Source organism: Lathamus discolor, chromosome 12, assembly GCF_037157495.1.
Source record: "Lathamus discolor isolate bLatDis1 chromosome 12, bLatDis1.hap1, whole genome shotgun sequence".
Lineage (NCBI taxonomy): Eukaryota > Metazoa > Chordata > Aves > Psittaciformes > Psittacidae > Lathamus > Lathamus discolor.
This window is the reverse complement of record NC_088895.1, coordinates 5502631-5519227: the sequence shown is the minus strand read 5'-3', so window position 1 is coordinate 5519227 and position 16597 is coordinate 5502631. Positions and strand designations below refer to the sequence as shown.

General features: G+C 48.1%; 1 protein-coding gene across 2 annotated transcripts; it reads right to left on the bottom strand.

Annotated features, from left to right (window-relative positions):
* Nucleotides 1-1837: 1837 nt before the first annotated feature.
* Nucleotides 1838-6639, bottom strand: DERL3 (derlin 3). 2 transcript variants are annotated; one of them, XM_065692700.1, is made up of 7 exons: nt 6397-6639; nt 6184-6246; nt 5486-5559; nt 4929-5022; nt 3491-3686; nt 2978-3068; nt 1838-2441 (listed from the first exon to the last, which is right to left on the bottom strand). In XM_065692700.1, exons 1-7 carry the CDS (start codon nt 6487-6489, stop codon nt 2333-2335), a joined length of 720 nt encoding a protein of 239 aa, XP_065548772.1. In that variant the 5' UTR covers nt 6490-6639; the 3' UTR covers nt 1838-2332. The 2 variants fall into 2 exon arrangements, with proteins under 2 accessions (XP_065548772.1, XP_065548771.1); XM_065692699.1 differs by having other exon boundaries at nt 6184-6249; nt 6397-6635.
* Between the last annotated feature and the right edge of the window lie 9958 nt (nt 6640-16597).

Sequence of the window (16597 nt, the reverse complement as noted above, 5' to 3'; positions counted from 1 at the left end):
CGCCAGCTCTTTGATAAGAGTTCCTACCCTTCACTGCCAGTACTGATGAGTGTTGCAAGCAGGGCAGATTTTGCTGACAGCCCAAGAGTTACTACATTCAGGCCTTTATGATAAAGCCAATAGGGTTTACAATCCTTGCTGATCCACCCACACTGCTAACACAGTCAAAAAACACTCTCCAGTCTTAACTTATCATATTTAGACTTGAGGAATAGCAGAGCCAGTTCTGATTCCTGGGTGGGAGGGAACTGTTTCCAGATGTTAAGTCTGCAGAAACCAAAAATTTGGCAATAATATTGCAGCGTTATCCTGGGTTCCTGTGCCAGAGTGGTACTCCATTTTTCCTTACTAGAAAGGTTGAAAAGTTGTTTCAGCAAGTTAAACAAAACTTGGGGCTTGTGCTATGTATGTCAGCCTCCCATGTAGAACACCTATTTTGCCTTACGGATATAACACTTCCTAAGGACACTTCAGCCTCTCTTTGTTATAATCCAGTACTTCTGGGAGCAGCCTCTTCAGGAAATTTGATCAAAACAAGCACAAACCTTCTATACCCTTAAACTAGCACATGCAGTGCAATTTCTGAATTGCTGTGAACCTTGTGGGTACCCATCCTGAAGCTCACAACCAGGTACAGACACACAGGGACTGCAGCTTCTGTAGTGGGCTTACAAGTACTTTGCTCTCCTGAAGCCCTAGAGAAGCTGCAGGGATTGTCCCTCCAGGCAGCCGGGGGCAAAGCAGGACAGTCCAGAGGGGCAAGTCCCAGGAAGATGAGAATTTAAACCAGCTTTTTCTATGTATTGGGACTACTAGGGAACAGCTGTGAGTGGCTTTCCTGCTCTGCAAATAAATCCTGAGATTAATGTAGTACCCTAGCTGAAAGTTTAGCCTGGCTTCTGCATTCCAAAAATCCCATCCCAGAAACATTTAAAACAGAATGCCTGCAGACTTTAAAGGCAAACTTTTACCAGGATTGAAACAGCTGTGCTACTAGGTCATGAGCAAAGCACACAGCAAGTACCTGTCAAGTCTGAGGCTGCTTAGCCCTTAGTACCACCATGTGTTTTAGAACAAGACTGCTATCTGTACAGATCTCTCATCCTGCAGAGATAAGTGTGAGTGCACCTTGGTCAAATGAAGTCTGATTCTTTCATTAAAAAGATGTTTCATGGGAAACTCGCAGGGGGAGGGGGGGGGGCTTTGGTTCTTTCTTGCAGAAGACTCCTGTATCATTCTATTTAATTGGATTACAGCTGCTCACAGTTGAGTAGCTTTAGTGGTGGTTTCAAGTGTGTCTAGCTGAGCAGACAGCAACATTACCAAAGAAGCTATCCTAGGAAACAACCTTTACAAATCTACTCCAAAGGTTTTAAGGTTTGGTACAAGCAGAGAGGCGCACTGCATTAGCATGAATGATCAAATCCATTTCATACAGCTGTTCATGGTAGGGACTAACTTTTGCCTTCTCTTAAATTTCAGATGTTGAGGTTTTTTTGTTCTGAAACTTAAACGAGAGTGGAATTAAACTGCACGTGCAGACAGTCTTTATTACCAGTGTCAAATGCTACTTCCAGTCACTGCATGGATAAAGCATCCAGCTCTGTCCCCTGTCCTTTCCCCAAGCATCCCTTTATCTAAAATACACCTCCACAGACACCCCTCATGCTCTGTAGTCCTGATGACAAAGGAGGGTAAGGACATCTTCCAGCTAGCCTGAACTTTGCTTCCACCAAAAAAAGAAAAGCCCAAGCAAGCAACTTGGCAGCTGTGATCCAAGTCCTGATGAGAACTGGTGAATTGCTGCCTCTGCCCCTGGCAGAAATGGACACACTACTGAAAAATAAAGACTTTAATGTAAAGACTCTTTGGAAACAAAAACCAAAAAGGAGTGGGGGACTGAGAGGCAAGGAAGAGGCTGAGCTGCATTCTACCATGATCGAGTTGGGAATACCACCTCATTGAAAGCCCACAACCAGGAGAGCCAGGAGCATTCTACAGAGGGCAACAGTGACCTGGCATGCATCAAATCAAACAGCAAGAGAAGGAGCAACTGGTTTAACACCCCCCATTTGATACTTACTCCCCAGTAACTGAGGAGCCATCACAGCTTCCAGTCCCTGTCCCTAGAACACCTCCATGAGCATTTATCAGTTCTTACGTGCAAAGCTCTTTGGAACCACTTAGTACAAGGGGAAAATGGGTTACCCATACAAACAGTGAGACATGACACATCAGAATGTCAACTGGTGTTATTCCAGTAGGATCTCTGGGCCACAGCATCGGTCCATCCAGAAAAGAGGAATCTGGCCACATAGAAGAGTCCCACGTGTTACTGTGGATGCTGGTTCTGGTCCTGGTCTCCAGGCTGGTCTTCTGGATGGTCTTCAGGGAGAGGGTTATAGTTGGGATCCTCCTCCGGTGTGTCAAATACCATCTTCCTGGCAAGGGACATGCCATCCCACCAAGCAGGCAGGTTAGGAGAATGAGCTGAGGACGCAGCTCCCAGCCCTCCAAGGAACATCCCAGCCTTTCCCAGGGCTTGGCTGTCTGCCTCAGCCACCTGCCCTCTGCACCAGCACTACCTGTTCCGTAGCACAGATCAGTATCTAACAATGACAGTACCTGCTTCCTTGATCTCTAGGTCAGTTTTGATCCTCAGCATGAAGCAGAAAGTATTCCGCTTTCTTAAAGTACAGAAAGATACCAGAAAACAATCCTACTTGCATCTAGCATTTCCACAAGCAGCAAGAGCGCTCCAGTTCAACTAGCAAAGTTTAAGGTACCAGCAGCTGCTTTACAGACCTTGTGTACATACACAGATAACGTGCAACGTGCCAGTGCTTTCTGCAGCAGAGGCACAAACTGTTGAGCTGAGGTGCTAACAGCATGCAATTGCATCCTACACTCACCCCACACTGTGACAGTCTGCTGAAGGTTGAGAAACAACACAAAGCCCAGAATTAGCTTTACTTACAGGAAGCCAGGAGTTAACAGCAACTTCTTTCCTCCAGGCTGGTTGGGAAAAACATCTTCCAAGAAATAATAGATGTGACCCACAGCAATCCCTGTGGAAGAGATGTGACCAAGGTCAGCCCCAGCTGCGACTCCGTTGCCAGCTGAACCAGAGCCCCTGGGAGCTTAAGCAGGATGAATCTACAAGAATCGCTCAGCTGTGTACCCATGTCCCAGCTCCCACCAGTGCTGCAGTTCCACAGGGCCAGGCTGTTTGCAGCAATGAGCACACAAGCCTGTCAGACTCTGCCAGCAGAGCTCACTGTATCCAACTTCAGCCCCTGGGGAAGACACAGCAAGAGCTGAGGCACAAGGCTAGCCACCCAGCAACCTCAGCCAGCTCACTTTAGGAAACCCACCATCTTAAATAAGATGAAAGTAAGAGACAGTGCTAGTGCCCCAGGAGCATCTGAGATTTGAGCATGATGTGGCTGCAAAATGCCCTTGTCCCCAGCACCCACCAGCTTTGACTTACCCAGTAAGTCAATGATGATGGAGTTGCCCAGGAGCAGAGAGAATCCCATCAGGACCCAGGGCAAAAAGGGGGCCTGGAAGTTAAGAAGGCCGAAGAAGTTCATGCGGATATAAGGGTTCCTGCGACTCCACACATACACCAGCATGATGGTGAAAGCCTGGCCCAGGAAAAACAGGCTGGCAAAGAGTCCAAATAGCTAGGAACTACCGAGTCAAGGAAAGGCCTACCCACCCTGTGCACCTTCTCCAGGCAGCACAGGGTGCCTTGTGACTAGGAAACCCAGAACTACAGGCAGCTAATCAGCTAATATAGGCATCTCCACAAAGTTACCATCAAAAGTCACCTTTAAAGAAGGGCCTTCACATTCTTACAGCCCTTGGGACATTCAGCACGTATTAGCAACTAGCTCACATCCATCATTTGCCTTCTACAGGTGAAGTTCAGCAGTGAGATGCTCTTGACATTCACAACCCTCTTCTCCAGAGCACAAGCAGATGGACAAAGGCAAAATATTCCCTTGCCCTTATTGCAGTTGGACTCCAAATCCACCTATGGCCATGAGTGTGGCTGCTGTGGGCTCCTGGACACTGACAAACACCCAGCAATGGCCAACACCCATGAGAGCAAATAAAGCTTCATGCAGAGCTCTGTGGGGAGAGCAGTGCTGAGCCATTTGCATAAGACAGCAGCAAAACATTCAGAAAAGGTTTTATGGTTGGGAAGGAGTTATTTCTTCCTAGACTATTTTGTCCTACAATAAGAGAAGTTGAGATGTAGGACAGTATCTCCTGGCAGGTTGCAGGGATAGAGTGCTGAGCTCATGCTGCCTGACATGCTGACAGCAGACACCTCCCTCCTTGTCCTTACAGCTGTGTTCTTCCCCTCAGCTGCAGCTTTGAGCAGCCTCATGCCAATGGTAGCAGTGCTCCAGAGTGCTCCTCACCAGAGCTCAGACACAGCTGCCTGGCCACAGCTGGATGGTTCCTCACACAGTGTAACAAGAGGCTTCCTGCAAGGCTGAGATTCCCCTGCACACTGCCACATGTCCTCTTCTGGGATCAGGCAGCCCATCGCCTTGCCAGGTGCATCAGCACTTCTGCAGGCAGCAACACAAGTACAGGCAGCTTTTCCAGTATGTGCTTCTGCTCTAAGGACTGGGAGGCGGCACAGGTCAGGAGACAAGGGTGGGCAAGGCAAGGAACATGAGCTGTGCCGTACAGGCAGAGTACTCTCCACTGTATGCTCTCCCAAGCCTCAGGGCACAAGCCTGGCAAGCCTGGGGCACAAGAATAAGGTTCATAAGTCAGCTGTCCTGCTCGACAGGCAGGTACATGCTACTAACCACACAACGCAGCTGCAATTCGAAAAGTTAGCAGTTAAGACCCATGCTATCCACAGCTCAGAACACCAAAGAGGCTCAGCCAACTCAAAAGGATACTGTCATGAGAAACCCTCCAAAGAGGAACATGAAAACAAAGTCAGCTGTCCTTCCACGGAAGGAGCCTTCTTCTAGCATGCGGCAGTACCTGTACCTGAGAGCAGGAGAGAAAGGAGGGGTTGCAGTATAGGAAATTAACAGCTGGCCACCCTGTGTCCCCACAGCACAAACCACTGCAAGCTATTTCATCACAGGAGCTGTCAGCCCCAGAGCAGAACAGTGCAAACATCACTTCATACCACTGACCCCAGGGAAACAAAGAGGCAACTGCTGTGCTCCAGCCAGAGCTCAGCCCAGGAATGGGCACTGCTCTCCAGCATGAGCCACAGCAGTGCTGATGGCTTCTCCAGCCTTTTGGCAGGGGCTGCCCTGCAGCAAGCAGAGATGGAGCTGCAGGAGGTGGTCACAGTTGTTGGGGGACTGGCTTCAATTTAGACCAAAAGAGCCATAGCCCTAGACCATTACCAAGACAAGTTAGCCTAGGGAGGAAGGTGGATGGGGTGAAATCACATCTAAGCCAAAATGAAGCAGAGAGTTTCACTGAGACCAAAGGATACAGAAATATCATGTTGAAAAAGAAACTGAATCCCAGTGGCCCAAAAAAGAGGAAGTTGGTGATCAGCCTCCATATCTGAAAGAGAAGAGAGAGCAAAGGAGACGGACAGACAGGTCTCGCACCATTACACGTACACCGGCTATCACTCACCCCCTGGGGATGCCCAATCACACCCCTGTACACTCAGAAGTACCCCAGGACAACAGACAGCTCCACCACCTTCACATGGGACTCCCCTTCATCGCCCATGTCAGAGTATCCTGCCCCTCCAGGTGTGGGAAAGGTTTCTCAGCTTTTCAGGAAGGGACAAACAGCCACAGTTCAGCACCCAGAGCCAAAGTAAATCAGTGCTCACGCTCCTCTACAATAACCCCTTCCCCACCCAGCCTGACATCAGCAGGTCAAACACCTCGGTGTCACAGGAAAAGAAGAGACGGGTTTTACACAGAATAATAAAGGAAATGACAAGATGATGCACGGCAGGGAAGGGCTGTGTGTCTGTGACAGGAGGGGACACCATGTTGGCAACACAGCTCCTGCCAATCTGAGCGGGTTGGAGCGATGGGGAAGAAGCCCGTTTGGCTCATACAGCATTCCCCGAGCACCCTACCAAGCGGAACACGCAGGGCCCAGCCTGTCACACCCACCCCTCGCCGAGAAAGGGGCAAGAGGGGCCCCCAAGCCCGGTCAAGGCCTCACCTGGAACTTCCTGAAGATGAGGTCAGGGTTGAAGTACAGCTGGAAGGGGGTGATGAACTCCAGCTGCTGTGGGAGACAGGCAGAGCACTGCCATCCGCTGCCGGGCACCCCCTGCCCGCAGCCAGCCCCCTGGCTGCCCCACCACAGCACCCCCTCCGGGACCCTGACCGCCCCACCACAGCCTCCCCCCGCGAGGACCGCTCTCGGCCTCACCACGGCGGCGGTGGTGAGCACGCAGGCGGTGGTGTAGGCCCGCGTGACGGCCGGCATGCCCAGGTACTCCTGCGCGAAGCCCTGGTAGGCCATGGCGCACAGCGACAGCGCCCGCCCGCGCCGCGGGCCCTTTAACACCCCCCCCCCGCACGCCGCGCACGGCCAATCCCGACGCGACAGGCGGCACGAGCTGGCCAATCGGAGCGCGCTTCATGCCCTCGGCCTCCACCCGCCGCCAACCCAGCGCGGACCCGCCGCGGCAGGTAACGGGCTGGGAGGGGCAGAGCCGCTGGCGGGGGCCTCCTCCCGGGGGCGGGGCGAGCCGCCACAGCCAATGGCAAAGGAGTATCCCCGTGACAGGCGGCGGAGGGCGGGACACGTTACGTGCCTCCCAGGAGTCGGCCAATCAGCAAGAGAGAAGGGTGATGCGTGGAGGGCGGGGCGGGGCGGGGTCAGGGCCGCGGTGCCGTTGCCGTTGCCGTTGCCGTTGCCGTTGCCGTTGCCGTTGCCGTTGCCGTTGCCGTTGCCGTTGCCGTTGCCGTTGCCGTTGCCGTTGCCGCTGCCGCTGCCGGTGCCGGTGCCGCAGCATTTGCGGTTAACTCTGGAGGAGAGAGCGGAACATTTGTTCTCCCCACGTAACTGTGTCCAGCATCCTGCAAAGCACTCTGGAGGGATGCTCTGATAAAGATCTGCCTAAACCTCACCCTCTGTGCTGATCCTGCTTCCGGAGCTGCCCGTGTGCTCAGGGGTCGCATCATCACGACAGCCGCACCAGCCTGGTGCTGGGTTTATGCAGGAGATGGTGAAGCTGTCAACAGAGCCTTAAATGAGCCTTGAGATCTCCCTTTAAACCTCCAGTTAATGGGAAATTAGATCACCAGTGGGGAGGGAGTCAGTGTTCCATCACCTCTGCCCTGGCTGCCCTCTGATGAAGAACAAAACCTAGCTGGAAGATGAAAGGGGTGTTAAAGCACATCGGGGGGACAATGGGCTGCAGGCACTGTGGTGCTGAGAAATGGCTGCTCCTGGGGGAGCACAGACAGCTCAGGGGCAGAGCCGCACTGAGGCACAGTGCAGAGCTTACAGCCGAGCAGGAGGGGCAGCTGAGTCCAAGAACTGAGAGCAAATAAATGAATAATGGATGAAATAAATGGGTAATTATCCTGCTCCTCTGGATGTGGGATTAGAGGTTTCCTATCTGCTTTTGCTGCCTGTGGGTAATGCCAGCCCGAAGCTGGATTCAAGTCCTGTGATTCTTTCCTTCCTTCCTTGTTTGAACCAAGTATGGAGATGAACACTGGGAGTATCTCTGCTGGAAGGAGGTCATTGTTCCGGAGCTCAGCCTCACTTAGCTCCACAGAGACGGGAATCCAAATGATCAATCCCACAAACTCTGTGTGGAGGCCTATGTGCTGATCAGACATTGCATGGAACCTAATAAAAGCCATTAGTTTCTCATTTTTCTTCTTTTCCTTTGTTTGCCAGCCAAAACTGGAGAACTCTACTTGCTTCTACTTAAGGCCTTCTTTTGTAAGATTCATGGGGGGAAGGGGCAGAAGCTATGGAACGCATCGGGAAGTTCACTGTCTCACACTGGAATAGGCCAAACAAACCTCACTGACACCCCCAGTTCCCAGGCTGCTTCCTGCCCATGATCTCACTGCCTTCGGAGCTCAGCCAAGCTGACTTCATGCACTAAAGAACACCCAGGGGCAGCTTGAGTCTTTGCTACAATCCCTGTCACATTTTATGGGTTTGGGGAGTTATGTCTTTCCACAACATCACAACAGTCAGCCGCCTAGCTGAGCTCACATGATGCACCTTTGTGAGGATGCCAACATGCTCCCTTCTATAAAATCACGGAATCTAATTAAAAGCCCCCCCAAAACCAAACCCAGATTCTTTGTCTCAGCTGCGAGGAGGAATGAGGGACTGCCAGAAGAAAAACACGCAGAAATCTTTGCTGATTTCCTCCTTGTGCTGTTCTCCTGCCCAGGGCCCCAGGGCAGATGTGAGCGCAGGTCTGAGCAGGGCTGATGTACAGCTGCTGCCTGCCGTCTCCTGGGTTCCCCTTCCTTTTGGAAGCAGTTGAATTCATGTCAATGTGCAGCATCGCTTTCAAAACCCAAGACAACAGAAACTCAGTTTCCATAAAACAGGCCTGATGCCCAGACTTCACTCCATTTTGGGTGGCCTTTAGAAAAGGTGTCTATCTGTAGGCACTTGGAGCTGACCAAGGGACTAACTGGAAGAACTTTCATCTTTACCCTTAGCTCAGGTCTCTCACAGGAAGAACTGAAACACAATGGCACAGGAGGCAACTCTCTTTTCCAGACAGTATTTACCCATTCTGCATCTGCAGGCTCAGTCATAGTAACCTGTTGTACTGTAAACATTTACAATCCACAAACCACCTCACAAGAAAATATGCCTGGAGAAGAAGAACTAGAGTGTGTTGCACACTCACCACTGTGCATTCATTTAGCTTTGATTTAAGAACATATTTATTTCCTGAAAAGGAATGGCTTTGCACATAGACAGTGACTGCTACTAGACTATCCTATTGCCTCTGTTCTGTTTTCTCTATTTCTGGAGTGATTTTAAGGAACATGCAAGCGTTTGCCTGGAGTTGCAGGTAAACTTAACAGAAACTCAACATCTTCCTGTCTCAGTTTCTGCAAACCAAAATAGCAAAGAGTTAGAAAACAAAGAAAAAAGCTATTAATTCTCCCCACAAGTTAACCAGCACATAAACCTCAAGAAGGCACATAAGCAAAGATAAATGGGCTGTTGCAGCATTCATCTCTTTTGTTTGTAGTGAATTATTGTGTGTAATTCATGTTTCCTGTCCATAAAAGCCAGAGGAACTTGAAGACATGGAATCCATTCTGATTTAGTAAAGACAAAAACAACTCCTTTTGAGCCCATCTGGAACTTGTTTTTATCGTAACTGTTTTGGGCTCGGTAACGAGTTCAAGATCTAACTGCTGTCACTGATTGTTTCAAGAACAAACAGATGCTTGCTTTGAAGGCAGCAGCTCTCATTTTGCCCATCGCAGCACTCTCCGGAGTCACAGGATGAAAGGAGCGGAGCCCTGGCAGCACAGACCTTAAAAAGCACTGGTGTCCTCTCCAGGGGTGCTCACTCAGTCCCAGCCACATGCTCGATGAGTGTCCGGCCAGTGACACGTGCCCTCTGCTCTTTAACACCGTTGGCTTCTTGTTTTATGACCTTTTGCAAACGTGTCCTGCCTGCTGTGACACGTCACACCTGGTCTAAAGACACAGGCACCTCCTCCAGCTGGGCTATAGGACACTCCATGGAAAGCGTTTATTCCCGGGCCACCTTGGCTGGAGCAATACTCCATACCTGTGCAGTAGAGCCCCAGTCCTTCTATTCATTTGAAAACAAAAACATCCTCTGCCCCCTGCCAACTCTCAGACTCCCTGCACCAAGATACGAGACTATACAAGTTCTGTATGAGGTCTCATCCACCCTAGTGCTCCCCACACCATGCCACTTCTGACATCTCAGTTAGCTCTGGTGTAGAAGATGTCGCTGCATGCCTGGCACACTGGCACTAGGAACAGATTCAGAAAGAGCATCATTGAGCTTCCCTACAAATGAGCCCAACAGCCAGAGGGACCTTTCTGGAAGGTTCTTTCAGCTCTTGGACTCAGTCCTCGGTGGTATGGGCAGCAGGTGCCAAAAGCTCCAGATCCACCTCAGAGTAGTTGCTAAGTGTTTCTGCTCCAGCTTTGGAAACAGGGCTCCATGAGCCTGCTGTGCATAGATAAGCTGTGTAATCATAACCTGAAATGTTTACTTTGCGATGTTTAATGGCCATATATAAGTTCTTTCTCCTTCATTGAAGAATTTCCTGTCCCAGATCAGCTACCTCTACACTGTGATGGCTAAAGTCAGGAGAAAGTGAATCACAGAGAATTGGATGGGGGGGGGGAAGTGTTGTTTGTTTGTTCACAAGAAACTAAAGATAGCACTTAGAGTTCATTCCTTCAAGGACATGTGGTTTGCGCAGGGTTTGCTGTAAATCAAAGTTTATGTTATTTTTACTTCCTATGTTTTTTAGTTCAAAAATACCGTTTGGCATCTGGCATATCCTAAGAAGATCTTGCCTAAATTTTCTTGAGCAGAGCCTGATCACATATCCAAATAAAGCACCTCTTCCAAAACAGCTTCTGATCATGAGTTGAGGACATCAAGCAAGAAAATGTCTGTCTCTGCACAGATTTTGGTTTTTTTTCCAGTGCTTAATCATTCTTGTTAAATTCTTCTGCCTTGTGATCTGTCATTTGCACCATAGGTCACCTCCCACAGCTGCCAGCAGGGAATATCCTTCAAGGACCTTCATTTTGTAACATCCATTTCATAAGTGCTGTGGCCAAATCAACGGAAGAACCAGGAAACAATGCTTGTTCATTATAAAAAGAGGTCTATGTTCAGCTCACAACAGCAGCACATACAACTGAGCATGCTGTCAGCCCTTGAAGGCCCCTACAAGGAGTCAGAAATGATATTTGTACTTTGGCTTTCATCAGAGGCAGGACTCAGGTGCCTCTCAATAGGCCAGGGGACAGGTCTAATTGAAAGCTCTATTTGAAGTAAGCATTAAATAAGAAATCAGGATGAGTTTGACACTCTGACACTGCTGCACTTATTTTCCTCTTCTCTGACAGGAACATTCAGTGACATTTACTGCCATTTGGCAGAGTGTAAACACTCTTCTCTTGCATGCAAGAACAGAGATTTTGTTCAGCTAAGCAGTTTGTGCTCTCTGGCCTTCAGGTCACCCAGTTTCAACCAACTGCTTGCATCAGCGTCTGATAGAAAGAAGGGAGGAAAGGGAATAGTTCAGCCACACATGACCTACAGCTCACAATGGACTGAGAAAATGGAGAGAAGTGTATTTCAATTATCTTTAGTATTCAGTTTTCCCAGAGAAGCTCTACTGCTTATCAGGAGGATGTAAATGCACACTACTGATCCAATGCACAGAACATTGAGCTGTTCTTCTGACACCCAAAAATCCTGGCAAGGAAAAGCAGCTAGTTCCCTAGGCTGTATCTGTCCTTGTGTCCTCAGAGGACTCAGCTCCCATGTATCTCCTCTGGTCTGGAAGGCATCCAGTGAGTCTGTGTGGTAGCAGAAGCTCTGTCAGCATTGGGTCCCTGCCCTGAGAAACTTCTGCAATGAAGCCCATTTCCTGAAGTTCTTATACGGTGTCTTGAACTTAGATAAATCATGGGTTTTTTTCTAAGGACTGTTAGTGAACTGCTGGAACTGAGAATAATGGTGTCACAGCCGGGCATTCCTTTCCTACAAAGAAAATCCCTTTTAACAGCTAAGTTCCATAAACACTGCTTTCACCATAAAAACAGCAGACCTGCAGGATGTTTCTTGAGAAAGCTGCTTGTTTGTTTGTGCTATTTGTCTTCCATATTTGAGTGAATCCTGCAAGAGTCAGGACAAGCAGACAGGTATTTTGTATTTCACTGTGATGGTCCTTACAGGAAAGAGATAAGGATTTACAGGAATAGCCAGACTAGAGCCTGGGAGATAGCCTACAACCAGCCAGGGAGCAGCTCCAGATCTCTTCTGTGATTGACAGTGTAGCATTTGTAGGGAGAATTCATCCTGTAGATTCAAGCCTCTTCTCCTCTTGCAGTACAATTACAGTTGGTCCAGACAATCCTGGGATAAAGACACTCTAAAACATAGGCACCTCTCAGTGCATGGCACATCAAAAACCATGCATTGATGGTCCTTCCTAATGGTAGGATTATTATTTATTAGTGCAGACAGATAATTACAGGCAGAGACTGCCATCACATTCTCCAAATAACTACTCTCCATGCTCATGGCATCATATTCCACCTTGATTATAACAGACTTGAGTTCAGTGAAAAAGTATTTCAGGGAAGAGGATGGTCAGTCCCCACAGTGGTGCTGGAAACCTGCTGTGTTCATGTGACTGTTTCCAAAGCCAGGAGTTTGAGTAACTGCAGTGCAATGGTTATACCCTGGTGACAGACCTCGAGACTGAAGACTTCTCATCCACACCAACTCACCCTAAGGCTGAACACCGGGAATGCTGGTTTTTTAAGTTGCAGAGGAAGTCAGTTAGAAACACAACCACAGTGAACACCTGTCAGCACAAAACCTCAAGTCATACAGATGTTACGTAGGAGAAAAAAATCCATCCATCCATCCACTCCTCATCAAGGCAGCTGTTACTAGAAAAGACAGAGGACAACTCCGGGAGCTCCCACCTCAGCTGCAGACACAGCTGTAGTCACAGCAACAGCCAATTTATGCCCCTTCTGGAAGAGAGAGCCTTGTGAGCAGCGTGTGCCACAGTCCAAGGCGCCTCACTGCCTCCCTGCGGTACTTCACCCATCGCTCGTTGCTGCCGTAAGCTCACCTGCTATTTCCCTTCTCTGACCTGAGACTGCCACAGGCAGTTGCTTTACTTCATTGCACAGATTGCAAGCTCTCTGGTTTAACCCCCACATACAAGCACTGGGAATGGGTTTTGAAAAGAGAGAATGTATCTCTGCACAGTTGAGGGAAGGTAGAGGTGAAACAAGGAGAAGCTTGAGGCAAGCCAAGTGAGAGGCCCAAAGGGAGATACAAACACATCCCCTGACCGCACCTGCCCTTGTGCATTGGTGTCCAGAGCCTCTAGGATTACCTTTGGGCTGTGATGAACACTGCTTTCACCTGTTAAATAGAAGAGTGTGCACATATTTACCTGGGAAAAATAAGACAATGCAATGGTCTAAGCAGGCAGTTCTTGCCCAGGTCATTGCACACAGATACATTTTTATGTTTGGCTGCAACAGAAATGAGACAGATGGAGCAGATTCATGGTACTCAGGCCCAGGTGTGAGCCGCATTCCCTAGCCTCTTACCCAACTAGATACATGCTTTGACGTGTTGGCCTCTGCCTAAGGAGCTAGAAATGGAATAATCCCCATCTATCTCAAAGGCTCCCATGACACAGCTCAGTGACTAGCACAACCAGGGACATTCCATCTGGTAGCCACAGGCTGAAACTCCTGTACGCCATCACCTGAGGGGACAAAGATTCGCGCTAGGCAGTGCCTACTTATAAGATGCTAGGGAAGAGGAGAAAGCTCTTGCCTAATTCAGAAGATGTGGTTTTATTCCTGGAAGACATCTATCCAAACCTGATCTCATTCAGAATAGGCAGCAGGAAGAAACTAGAGTTGTCCTTTTCCAATGTATTACTGTTGTTGATACATGCTTCCCAAACAGTGCGTCAGCAGCTGTTAACTTGTACAAGTTACATACAGTCATCATTTGGAAAGCTGCTAAAAGGAATCCTCTGATCCCTGCCAGATACCACAGGCAGCAAACTGCTGGCACGTTGGTCAGAGCCTAACGCAGGAAATGTTGTACTTCTCCTGCCACCTAGTGGCTGCAGCTGATGCAGCACCGCATCCCTGCCGATACCTGTAAGATTCGGCGATGCAGAATGGGTTCCTATTTCTGTTCAAGTGTAGTAAAACCTGAGTAGGGACAAAGAGACATTTAGAAAAAAAAATAATCTCTTTTGAAAAGTTGGAAATCTGTCCGGCCCCTCACAAACTGCACTCTGCAGGATGAAAGAATGTTAAAGTACCAGGATGAGTCCTAAAGGCCAGATACTTTGTGAAGCAGCAGCTTTGCTGTTGTTGCTGGCAATGCAATACGCCTCTGTCTCCAGTAGATCCCATCTCTAGGATTCACGAGGATACACCATTTCCCACTGCCAGGGTGTGCCTTTCTGTTCTACAGAAAGAGGCAAACCTATCATTGCCATTTGTGCTGCCTTGCTGTCTTCTCTAGCTTACATGGAAAAGGGAACCATTTCACAGGCATTGGTTTGACTAGTAGTTTCTTTCTTTCTGTTTCTTCTCAAAGTCCTAATCAAGCCATCTCCTTTCTTTTGGCTTTGTTTGTATGATAATCACAGCAGTGCTGACGGCTGCAGCAGAGAAGCCCACGTATGTTTCCAAAATAAGTAGTTAAAGTTTCTTTCAGTATATTTTTAAACTACGTGTTTTAAAAATACAGCATTTTTGAATGACAGGACTGTAAACGCTTCTGGAGTGTGTGACTGTCGTGCTGGGCATTAGTGGAGCGGCACAGCTACTTCCCAGAAAAGGATCTGTGCAAGAACTATTTTTTGCCACCTAAGGCTTATAATAGAGGAAAAATTAAACTTTGGTTCATTTGTGGTTGCTGCTGTTTTAGAAGTAATTCATATACAGACACGGCCAAGAGCAGGTATCTCTGCTGTCGGACAACACTGAGATTTTGAAATAGCAGGATTTTGAGACAAGACAAACAATAGCAGGACTCCATGGAGCTGCGAACTGCAGAGGTACTTCTCATTTCTATAGTTTGGAGAGAGCAGTGAGGGGCAGATGGAAAGAGCAGAACACCCAGTCAAAGCAAAAAAGTGCTGCTGCCATCACGATGGTATCAAAATAGTGTGTCATTCCTTTGGTGAAGATTAGAAAAAATACAGGAAAGGGAAGTGAAGCGAAGAAAACAAGGCAGTAGAGAAGACATAGGTCAGAAAGCAGGGGATGAACTGAAGAGACTGCCTGGGCAGAGGGAGAGGCCTGGGAAACACTGCTGGGAGCCACAGGGCAGGGAAGAACTGGTTAAAACTGGGAGAAGTCCTCCAGTGTCCAGAGGTCCTCACCTTGGCCACCTTTGTGCCTACTCCCATGAGTCAGAACTGTGCCTTTCCCAGAGCCCTGGCAGGACAGGGGCTGCATGTGGCAGTATGAAGCACGCCTCACTTTCAGAAATGATACACATTCACTCGGCTGCCTGAGTTTCAGAGCCAGTCCTGCAAGTGCATGTGTCAGGAAACACTAATTCCAACTTCAAGCATTTTTTCTGACTATGGCCCAAAGTCAGGTGTCTTTACACTGGGGAAGCAAAGACAGCCAGTGGTTACATTTTAACTGAAGCGTTTAACAAGTTGGTTAACTTTTACTGAATTAAAACACTTTCAACTGAAAAAAGATGACACTTTGGTCGGGTCAATTTTCTTACCATGTGAAGTGTTAGGCAAAAACATAACTTGAAATATAGTCCTCAGGGGCTCATAGTTCACACTAGTGTTTACAGATTAAAGAACCATGCACTGTTGTATTGATTAAAAACCATCAGCATCTGAGAAAAATAGTTACTACTGTTACCACAGACAATGCTCCTCTGCACAAGCCACCTCTCACTTCTAATCCAGCTGGGGTTGGGGTTCTTTCGGACACCAAAGACAAGAAGCACCCCAGCCTGGGGAACCATCTAATGCAGCCTCTCACTAGGAGAGGGAATTTCCCCCTAAGCTGTTTGAATAACCTGAAAAAAAACCCTTTTACCAGAGCCATCGTGGAGACTGCCAGATAAAGATGCCCTTTGAGAATTATGGATAAAAGTAGAGATGCAGTTTATTTATTTTACAGTCAGGATTTAAAACTGAGATTCAACTTTCCTAGCATCTGCCATATATTATAGGGATACAGACTTGAACTTTAGGCAATGACCATTACTCTTGAAGTGTTACCTGACCCCATAATTCAAGAGTTGAACAGACAGTCTTAGTCAGCCTTGCCCAAGTCAGGCTTCAGAAGGCTTTGCTGCATTGAAGTTCAATGTAGCAGTCAGGAACTTTTCCTTTAAATGAGATAACTGATTACCCAACCCATGACTTGGGCAGTCCAAGCCAGTCCACTCTAGTTTAAGCCAGTCCCTGGACTTTGGCTTCCATCAGTGCCTTTTTTATGGTCCTTTACTCATCTCCTGCAGCTCTAGTTGCCTGTTAGTTGCTGCTGGAGCTTCTCTTCCCTAGTGACCTGGAGTGAATCCCCAGCATGCCGAAACCATCTGCAGTTTCATCAGTAACCAATTCAACAATGACAAATCAAATAGCAAGAACTTCATGACAAGCTAAATGGAGTGTAAACACCAAAAAAGAATGAAATGACATGTTGAAATATTATCTCAGGCTCCTCTTTCTCTGTGTACAGAGTGACTTTTTCCAAAGTAACCAAAGAAAGTGTTAGGAAAGACCTAGGCTGTAAGCAGAAAAGACTACCTTTGCATGCAAATTGGTGTATGGTTATCTTCTGTTTCTTTTGCCAAATAGTATGTATTTTT